The sequence below is a fragment of the Nothoprocta perdicaria genome, unplaced genomic scaffold, assembly GCF_003342845.1.
Source record: "Nothoprocta perdicaria isolate Ctin4 unplaced genomic scaffold, notPer1 scaffold_319, whole genome shotgun sequence".
NCBI lineage: Eukaryota > Metazoa > Chordata > Aves > Tinamiformes > Tinamidae > Nothoprocta > Nothoprocta perdicaria.
In genome coordinates, this window is record NW_020455554.1 from 54,910 (window position 1) to 65,305 (window position 10,396).

Consider the following 10,396-nt stretch of genomic DNA (forward strand, 5'->3'; position numbering starts at 1 on the left):
GCGCCCCTCGTCGCTGTCGCCGACTGCGCCGCTGGTGCCTGCGACGCCCTGCCCTGCGGTTCCGCCGTGCCCTGCGGTTCCGCCGTGCCGGGAGGATCCGGTGCTGCCCCCCCCGGGCTGGGTGTAGCTCGCCCCCCCTCCTCCTCGGCTGTAAATAGGGCAGGAATTTTGGACAGGAATGCTGTTGGTCTTCGCGTGTGCACGGCCACTTTCTGCTGATATTGAAGCTTAAATGTGGCAATTATTTGCAGGAGTGAAGCCAGCTTTAGACAGCTTAGTGCTATTAAAGGAGACAGATGTGCTTCTGGTGTCTTCAAGTGAGAGCTGCACCAAGTATCACCAGTCAGCCTGTATATTTAAGTGCATGCACATACCTGGCGTGTTGTCTGTTCGCCTTGGACCTTTTTTGAATTCCCAAGTAGGGACCCAAATCACCAAGATGCTGATGCGGTTATAGCTTGAGTTGCACATGGCTGTCAATGTGCYGGGGCTCTAATGGTGAGATTGTGGGAGCTGCTCTTGCTGGAKGAGTATTTCAGATTGAGCTGTATGAATTATAGGCTGTATTTAAAACAGCAGCTGAAAGGGAGCCGTGGAGCTCTGTTGGTGCTGGCAAAGGGCTCGAGCTGTTCTGTGCCAGGTGCATTTGTGGCTTCCCCTTCAGGCAGGGAGGGCCCCACTTCTGTGTTGCCTCCTGCTTTGTTCGTGCCATGTGGTCATTCTGCCCTAAGGGCGGTTGGGGCCACCTGCCTTGAACCCCAGGCCTCAGGATGAGCAAGTCAGGAGCTTCTTGGAGAGAGAATGTCAGCAAAGCTGTGGAAGCCACTCCATTCTACGCTGACTTCCAGCCATTTGGTCAGCAATGACAAAGGAGGAATAGGAAAGACCTATTGGCAGTTTGGGGAAACATAAGGAATTTGGATTGGTGGATCCTAGGCTCTTGCAATACAATGGTTAATGCCTTAAACACTGAGCTTTAAGCAAGCTGTACTTTGGTTATTTGTCCAAGAAGTTGGGAGCAAAGGAATAGAATTGTTTTTTAAAAACTCTTTATTTCTAAGTTGTTSTAGTACAGGCTCGTGGTCAGAGATACAAGGTTGTGTTGACCTTTAGTAAGACCTCTAAGCATCTGTAAAGTGGAATAAAGTGTTTCCTAGAAACTGGGGATTTCATTGTGTTGCAGAACTGCRAATTAGGGAAGGAGACTTTGCATTGGGTAGCTTGAAATGGGTGATTGCTGACACGTGGCACCGAAGACTCAGTAACTCCACAGCACTGTGGATGTGGCTGGTCCTTGATGTGGGCTCTTGGTGGCAGGTGGTGGTAGCGCCAGCAGGTCTGGTGCTCCAGGCTAGAGTCTTAGGGCCCTAGCACATGATGGAGTGTGGTCACTTGACTGAGTCTAAATAGAGTTAGATAATGATATTTTGAGTTGATTTTTTTTAATTCTGACTGTTACTGAGCTGTGTGTCTAATGAAATATCTCAAGATGTTGAAGGCAGCTCTGCAGAGGTGTCATACAGGATAAGCTAATGCAACACYGTTCAGCTTTTGGAATTGGGAAGCAGCACTGCAGCGTGTTCTGAGGTTAATTGAACRTTAATTGTTAAAGCAAGCTGATTTAGAATCAAGGGGCTTAGGCAGCCTCTAAGCTGTGTAAAGCTACCAAAAAATGCCCCGGATCAGTGTTAACTGGTGCAGTAGTCATGTCTGACTCATGCTGTATCTAAAGAACAGATTCGTGCAGAGCTGGTATTTGAGACCTGTTTCCAGTAAACGTGTTCAGGTTCTGCACTGTCCAGGCTAGTTTGATGTGAAAACAGGCGACTTCATGCAGTTTTGTTTGGTSTCGGAACATGAGCTGCTGATAGTAAACAGACAGTGAAACTTGTTGTGGTTGGGCTGTGCCGATGGCAGCTGGAGACGGCAGCGGGCTCCTGTGACCTTGGCTGCCTGCAGACCTGCTTGCTCCATTGGTGGTTACAACCCGCTCGGGTAGCGAAGGTTCCTTTATTTCCCCTGTGTAAAACCCGCTGCTGGCACAAGGTCAGATGCTGTTGAGTGATCAAATTATGCAGGGATTTCCGTGTGACTCCTGTGTGCCCCAAGTGGAAAAGCAGAGTTTTGGGCAAAGCTGTCTAGCTTGATGCTAGAAGATTCTTTTCCTAGGAAAGCAGCAAGTGTTGCAGGCTTGTCCTTGCGTTTTGGTGTTTCCTTTGAATAAACCTTGTGTGGGGGATGCGTGACGTTGAGTGCATTTGATACTGCTACAGCATCAAGCATCTGGAAACTGCCTAATGAAGAGCCCTAGCCAGTTTTAAGGCTAGTTCTCTGCTCCACTGACTTTACTGACTTGCTGCAGAGCTAGTAAGAAAATGCTGGGGTTTTTTTTGTGTGTGTGTGTGTGCTGTTAAATAAGGCCACAGATTGTGAAGCAGCTGGTTAGCTGTTGAGTGACCTGCATGGTGAACTTCTTGACTTGGAACATCTAGTTTGATGCATGGACTGAACTCCAGACAGTCTGAYTTTTTGAATATACTTTTGAAAACAATTCGTACATTTGCAGGCAAATCATGTCTGTGCTTTCTGAAATGTTGCTATTCCTTGGGTCTTGTCTGGGATAAGGGAGCTGCTGGCTTCCATGAAGACTTACAGACCTTATCTAAAGAGAAGCCTATTCCTTAGCTATAACTTTAAGGTGGGGGGGGGAGGGAAGGGGAAGGAAATGAAGTTCAGAGTAAAGTGCAAATGAAAATGCCATCTTGTGTTCCAGGATCATTAGAGAAGACTTGGAAGGTGTTCTATGAGCAGGAGTAGTTTCATAGGAAAGTTGGTTGATCAGAGCTTGGAACTGCCAAACTCTGAAGCAGGAAGACTGGCATGAACCAGATTTTACTGCAAGCAAGAAAAATACTGGACATATTGGACATGAGAGAAGTATTGTAAGAGAAGTAAATTGTATTTCTACAGCTTAGATAAGGGAAGACATCAAATTAAGGACCTCCCTTCTACTCAGTAAATAAAAGTGCTTGGAACAGCTGGAATCCAGACTCAGCATTAAAATAAAAACAGTCTTGACCATTGGCTCTRTAGAATCTGGCTCAAGTGATTGATGCTGCTGCTTGTCCTGGGGCTGCCTTCTRGGGTGTTGGGTAAGGTTTCTATCTCACCCTGAGATGTTTGAAACTGSAGGGTCTGCAGGAACTAACCCTTACTAAGGACCTTCAGAGAAGCAGTTAAGTTGAGCACCAGCTACCTCAGGCCTCTAATGATACCTGCCCAGAGCCTGAGTGGCTTCAGCCAGTGGTCATGGGCCTAAAAGGTTGTCTTTGGACTGACCAAATGAATCAGTGATGCTTGAGGTACCCAGCTGCAGAAGTGCCTGCTGCCAGCACAAAACATGAGGCATAACCTACAGAACTTGCTGTGCCCTTTTCAAAAAGTGAAGCTGCYGAGTGCAAGACCTCAAACTGGGCTAGTCTGGCTCCTCCACTGGGTGCCCTGTGAGCTGACCTTGACTCCTGTGCATCAGAAATGGGGCCTCCTGCCTGCAAATGACTTTGACTAGTGGTGCCGGCTTCCTGGGTGAAATGGGCTCTTGCAGCAGCTTGAAATAGCAGCTCTGCTAGTCCACATCTGCAGCGTAGTGGACCCCACCCCAGCACAAGAAATGTCACCTGTAAGATTGCAGAGTAGTTTGTATGCTAAGGAAAAAGTATCAGGTCCTTCCTTCTCAGCCTTGCTGAACAAAAGTAAATTGCCCCTTAGCCTKGTGGACTAACTCTGTTAATGCTGTACCCTGAGAGTCCCTAGGCCTGCCCGAAATCTCCACACCCTCTGGAGTTGTGGACACAGCTTCCTCAGTCCTACAAGAGGTGACTCACTAAAGAGCTGAAGAGCCACTCTCCAGGAAGCTGYGTGCTTATCTGTTTACTCCCCACAGTTACCAGGGGTGGACAAACTCAGGTTTTCAGTGTAATTTGAATTTGCCTGGGGTGCAGATACCTTGCCACTGATGTGACCATCTCTTTTATCACTTTTATCCAGTGATGCAGCTGTACACAGCAATGGAGTTTTATGGGCCATCCATGTGGCTGCTCATTGTAACTGGAGGTGTTCATGTTAAATGCGTTGGCAAGAATCTCAGTATCAGTGGGAAGAAGCCTGTTCCTTTGAAAGTGCCCCAGCTCTTGGCACAGTGAAGCAAGAGGTGTGCTTGACCTGGATATGGCTTCTGTAGAGCTTTCCATCTCCTGTTCAAGAACAAAGCCTAGCAGGTCTTCAGGTGAACTGGTGCCTGCCGTTGGGTTCAGGGAAGCCTCCTCCCTGCTCTKTGGGGCAGCCTGTCAGGATTAATCAAGGCTCCAGATACAAGTCCTCATCTGAGAAACAGCAGAAATTGAAGGCACTATAATAGTAACCCATGATATGTCAATGGAAAGCTTGGCTTTTATGGCTAACTTGCTTCCTAATGCAAGGAAGTGCTGCTTGTTAGTGTTCTGGAATCTTTGCTTCGTCCCTGCTGCTGTTGCCTACCACGGTGATGTGGGTTTCTGCCTGGTAGGCACTGGCTGTGCATGGATGGCTGCTGTGTGTGGGGCAGGCTCTGGACCTGACTGGCCGCTAGACTAGGCACAGCGGGCTGCTTTGCCACAGTTGAGCCGTTAGGAAATGGCAATGTATGAGTACTACTTTGACTTGAAGGCTATTGATAATGTAAGCACTGTTGAGCGGCTGCAGTCCTCGTGGACAACAGTAAATGCACCTCTTGTTCCTCCTTTCAGTCTTCACTGTACAGCTATTCAAACCCTATTTACAGAATCACAGAATGTTCGAGRTTGGAAGGGACCTCTGGAGATYGTCTAGTCCAACCTTCCTGCTCRCAYAGGGACACCTAGAGCATGTGGCACAGGGTGGCATCCAGGAAAGTTTAAGACCTCCAGAGAAGTAGAYTCCACAACCTCCTTGGGCAGCCTGTTCCAGGGCKCTYTCAATTCCACAGTGAAGAAGTTCCTCCTCACCTGCAGATGGAACTTCCTGTATTWCAACTTATACCCGTTTCCCCTTCTCCTGTCACTGGCCACCACTGAGACTTAACCAAGGTGCTAATCCTTATCTCCTAACTGAAAAGTGTCCCAAATAATAGAATAAATATAGAATATATGTGAAGCTCTGCTTCAGACATTCACAGCTGTCAAGAGGTACATGACAATGATTTGAGTGTGAGGTGACCTGCAGCTGAAGAGCTGTGACACTGGATGGTGATGTCCTGCTAGGAGAAAGATCTGGTCTCAGTGTGCAGGGTGCACTTCTCGGTTTAGTGAAGCGCAGCAGAGCTGGCTGCCCTGGAGGAGATGYGCAGGAGCCTCCAGTGTGAGCTGCRCATCAGGAGGCTGCTGCAAGACTCCCTTGGGGGACAGAGGTGTCAGGCCCCACTAGGGCTTGTTCTTCTAGGACCTTTAGCTTCCACTTACCCTGGTAATGCAGTAGCAGTAGGGCTACCTAAAGCTGTGGCAATTAGCTTTCTCAGAGCCAGAGATGAGACGTTTGGATAGCTCACCCTCGGATGCGAACGTTTGCTGTGCCTTAGAGCAGATCAACTGCAAAGTCACAAACCTGTTCTGATCTTCCTCTCTCCAGAAGCAGGCTGGCTTTCCGTAAGTGCTGTTACGAAATCAGCTTCTGTAAGTCATCCCCGTATTAATTGCAACATGTTTGACTTCAGGCTTGGAGGAACTACTGACTGCGCTAGGGTTCAACAGTGAACTTCCCCTCCCTCAAAGCATCTGCTTTCCTGCAGAGGATTGMGAAAGATTCTGAACAGAAAGAAATAGCTTGTGTGAAATGTTGTGGCCAGTCTGTAGGGTCATCTGACTCTTGAATCCACATTGTTTGTGTCTCTGAAAGATGCTTCAGCCAGAGGAGAAAGCTTCAAGTTCAAGGAGAATACAGGGTAACTTCTGTCTCCTTASGCCTCCCAAGGGAAAGGCACTTTCCTATTGCCACTGGTTTTGCTGGGTTGAGGCTGTGCATTGGTCTCCAGGCTTATAGCTTAAATCTCCAAATCTGTTTCCTGCTCCTGGTTCTGACTTCCTAGTAAACTAGACTCTAACAGATGTAAGGAGTTGCTCAGTGTGGTTTAGAAGTGAGTCTGTCTCGGTGGTGACTGGGACTTTGACCAGAGCAGAACTGGTCTGCAGGGGGCTGAAGAGCTGTGTTAATACAGGAGCGATCTGTAGGTGATTGAGTCTCTACAACTAAAACTAAACCTCCTTTTGATGGTGATCTTTGTGTTGGTACTGTGAACTTGATTAATCTTCTGAAGAGAGTGCAAAACCACCAGGAGCACTACCCAGTTGCTGATGGCTTGAGGGTAGGCTCTTATGTAGATGTTGAATGGGAAGTGGGAAACCGTATGTTGGGAACCCCCATGAGTACCTTGCAGCAACTTTTCTGCAAAAGCTGCRCTGCTCCCCACTTGGATACTAGCGTAAGAGGAATAAGTAAATCCCCAGTGTGGAACAGGCAGAGCTCCCTTTCAGAGATGGGCTGAACACACTTGAATAACAAATCCGAACAGTGACATGACTTCCCTTTTAGAGCAGCTTTGTGCTAGTTAAACAGGACTGATGTCTTTGAATACCAACCTGAAGGTGTCTGAGGAGGAGCTTCCTCTTCCCAACAGCTGGCTATGCTAGCCATAACCCATGTACCTCTTCCGTGCTGATGAGTGCAGTCACACATTTCAGCCCAGATGGCTGGGGAATGTTCTGTTCCAGGGCTCTTACTTATTCCAGGATGAATTTCAAAGGACAGGGGTTCTTCCCAAGCATCTCACAATCAAAGCATGAAGCATTTGTTGAAGCTTTTGTGAGATTAATGCAAGTTTTTAGGGCAGAAGGTACTTGTGGGTAGGACTGTAGGTCTCAGCTCCAGCAGACCCTTCCTTGGAGGTAACAAGCCTTTGTTCTGGTTTGCAAAGCAGGCTTTGGGTTCATGGCTTGATCTTGGTGTGCTCAGGTGATGCAGCTGGATCATGTACTTCAGTGAAGCTCAGGAGCAAGGTGGTTCCATTCCTCTGACCTACAAGCTCTGCCCTTAACTCTGGTTCCAGGAGCTGGATGATGGATCAGGTGATTGGACTGAAATMCTTTACAAGTGGATATTGGTTAAATGATCCTTTCAGCAAGGAAAGAAGTGCAGCAGTATTCTGCATGTTCATGGCTGTCTAGGATGTTTGATACTGCTGAAAGTCTTTCACCTCAGCCCAAGCCTTGGGCCACATAGGCTTTGTAATGAAAGAAGCCTTGAAGGACACATGGAAAACAAATTCTTGGGTTGAGTTCTTGAGTGTGCTTGTGCTTAAGTAGCTTAAAGCTCAATGACTATAAGAAACATAGTTTTTTTGTTCATGTTATGTCCTGCTGCAGTAACCAGACATATTTTCCTGCTGTGTTTCTGCCACAGTTTGGCTGAGCAGCTCCTGGGAGGGCTTTCAGGGGACACGAAATCTGAAATAGCAAGGTTGAGTTTAGGCACTAAACCCTGGTCTCTAGGGAGTGGATTCCCTGCCATGAAGCTAACTAGGTTGGAGAAAGTGTTTTATCACAGAGAGCAGGAGAGCTCTGGATTGAAACTGGGTAAGTCACATCCATCCTTTAGGGAATATTCCTGGCAGATGAATCGAGGAGTCAAATGACCATGTTAGACTTGCATGACTTCCCAGGGTTGACTCAGCACTTCTAGCCCTGTGATCTAAGGGAAGAGATGGTGTTTGGGGACAAGCTTAATGTTGCTTTTTTTCCCTCTTCCAGCCTTGGGAGCTGCTTATGGAACAGCAAAGAGTGGCACAGGTATCGCAGCCATGTCCGTCATGAGGCCTGAGCTGATCATGAAGTCAATCATCCCTGTCGTCATGGCGGGTATTATAGCCATCTATGGCCTGGTAGTGGCAGTCCTCATTGCCAACGCGCTCTCGCCTTCCATCACGCTATTCAAGTAAGTTGGTGCTGTCCCCCTTGGGTCCATCCGTGCTTGGTGAATCACTGTTTTGTGGCCCCTAAGGGTGGGATGGGGAGGTGTGGCAAGTCACCACTAGCAGCGCTAAAATGCGGTGTAGAGGCTAAGCAGAGCTGCAGGGCGGGCACTGGATTTCAGCTGTCCTGCCTCATGCCCCCCATTTAGTAGCAGTTCACGAGCTGGACACAGTGTTGCTGGAGATGGTGCAAAAGTTATAATTTGCAAGAAACAATGTTCAGAGATTCTGAACTTACCCTAGTTATCCTAGGATAAGAAGCAAAGGTTGTCTCATCGAGCCAGGTTCTAGACCTGGAATATACAGGCCTAGACTAAGTGGCTCTGCTGTTGCCTGGGAGTTGCATGTCAATAATTAATACTGTTCACTTTATGTGCTTGTAAGCCAATCCTCAAACTATACAYGGTGCTTCTATACTTGCTACAGCCTGAAACTTAATCTACCCTTGGCTTTTAGAGTAGCTGAAACAGGCTTGAGCCTTGTCAAGATAACACGAGGTCTCTATGATGTCAGCATCATGCCTGCATCAGATGTCAACCTGTGTCGTGGTGCAAGCTGCGACTCATGAGCCTGATGTTTGGCCTAGTCAGATTTGKCCTTGATCTGGGAAACAGCAGGTCCAGATATCATTTCTTGGTTACCAGATAGTCCAATAGCAATAGGAACTGCTCCTTGGGCGCCACAGTCTGGAGGAACAGGCCACTCAGTATTGACATGAGTGTGTCTGGTTCATGTGCAACTTTCCTGCGTTGCAGTGTGACAGACTTAATTATCCAGATGTGCTATGATACCATAAGGTTGCTAAAGGTAGGAAAGAAGTAGCTGATTGACAGGCTACCCAGCAGAGTGGGAAAGGCACTGCTGTGGATGGCCTGCATGGCTGGAATGTCCGCTGGGGCTGGAGTGTCTGCGGCTCCAGTAGGATACTGAGCCTGGTGCCAACCAAAGCAGCTGCAGGCAGCCCCAAGGGCTGTGCAGACTTGTAGGTCCAGTGACCAAGTGCTGTTCACATGGTGTAATTGAACATCAGCTGATCCAGGTCTTGCAGAGCTCCTGGTTCTTGAAGCATGTGCTTCCCTAGAGGTCTGGCTGCAGGACTTGGAGCTCCTCTGCTTGCTTAAGAGTACAGAAGGCTCCCTTTAAATGCTGTTAATTCTTAAATTCTCTTTGGGAGAGCAAAGAACCACTTAGCATGCAGTTGAAGGGCTGGGTTTGCTGCTTGCCACTGAAACTTCTCTCGTCTCTGTCCTACAGGAGCTTTCTTCAGCTGGGTGCTGGCTTGAGCGTGGGCCTCAGTGGCCTGGCTGCCGGCTTTGCCATTGGCATCGTGGGCGATGCAGGTGTACGGGGAACAGCACAGCAGCCCCGATTATTTGTGGGCATGATCCTGATCTTGATCTTCGCTGAAGTTTTGGGTCTCTATGGCCTCATTGTTGCCCTTATCCTCTCTACAAAGTAAATGTCACAGTATGATGTAAAGAGATATAAGAAATCCACATTAAAAAAAAAAAGCTCCCGAATGAAAATGGTCTTTCCAATGTGTACAGTTGTCCCAATTTGGTAGTTGATCTCTTGTAAATGCGCAATATATGTTAGTGACTTGTCTGTCATGTGTGTACTTCAATATTAAATTGGATGGGCTGCTCCAAGCCTGCTCTGTGGCTTGGGGTGGCCTGTGTGCAATTTTCCACCCATTTGCTGTTAGTACTTTATGTATAAATATGAACTAGACGTGTAATTTTTTTCTCTTCACTGGATGTTTATTTATAAAAGACTTGACATGTTCATACACCTATGGAGCAAGGATTTTCAATTTCCCATGCTATATATATTAATCTTATATATAGGTAGATTATTACACTGTGGGGTCAATTGTAAGTGCAGAGAATTCCTTGGATGTAATTTTGATTCTAAAGATTGCTGTAGTGTCCTGGTATTGGAGTATGAGAATTGTTTGTGTTATATTACAGCAATTGTCAGAAACACTCTTGTGTTTCCAGTAGTAAAAGCGTATGCTCTGGCATCAAAGTCGTGCGCACCCAGTGTTGGGTTACAAAGTTATACAACATTTCCAAATAAAACTTCCTCACTACATTACTGTAACAGACTCCTGTGGCTTAATTTTGGGCAGGAAGGGGAAAAGTTCTCTTAAGGAGAGGCAGATTCTTGAAGTAATGGGGTGGAAGAGTCCAGGTTGTGGCTCATGTGACCTTTCTCCTGGGCAAAGAACAAGGCTGCTCCGGGCTGCTGCCTAGGAGGAACAGGCCCCATGGCTGCAGGTGCTGCCGCCGCTCCGGTGCGRTCTGACAACATGCCTCTCCCGTGTCACATGCCGCTTCCATGGAGCAAGGGTGCTCCGTG

General features: G+C 47.6%; 1 protein-coding gene across 2 annotated transcripts in view; it reads left to right on the plus strand.

The window, feature by feature from the left end:
• ATP6V0C (ATPase H+ transporting V0 subunit c) overlaps positions 1 to 10,004 on the plus strand; it is a 10,686-nt gene extending 682 nt beyond the window's left edge. The window contains exons 2-4 of one of the 2 annotated variants that reach the window (XM_026042951.1): positions 7,815 to 7,881; positions 7,912 to 7,998; positions 9,290 to 10,004. In XM_026042951.1, coding sequence (XP_025898736.1) covers positions 7,815 to 7,881; positions 7,912 to 7,998; positions 9,290 to 9,494 — 359 coding nt within the window. In that variant the 3' untranslated portion in view covers positions 9,495 to 10,004. Of the gene's footprint in view, positions 1 to 7,814; positions 7,999 to 9,289 lie in introns of both variants that reach the window. The other variant, XM_026042950.1, reaches the window with a different exon arrangement.
• The last annotated feature ends 392 nt before the right edge of the window (positions 10,005 to 10,396 follow it).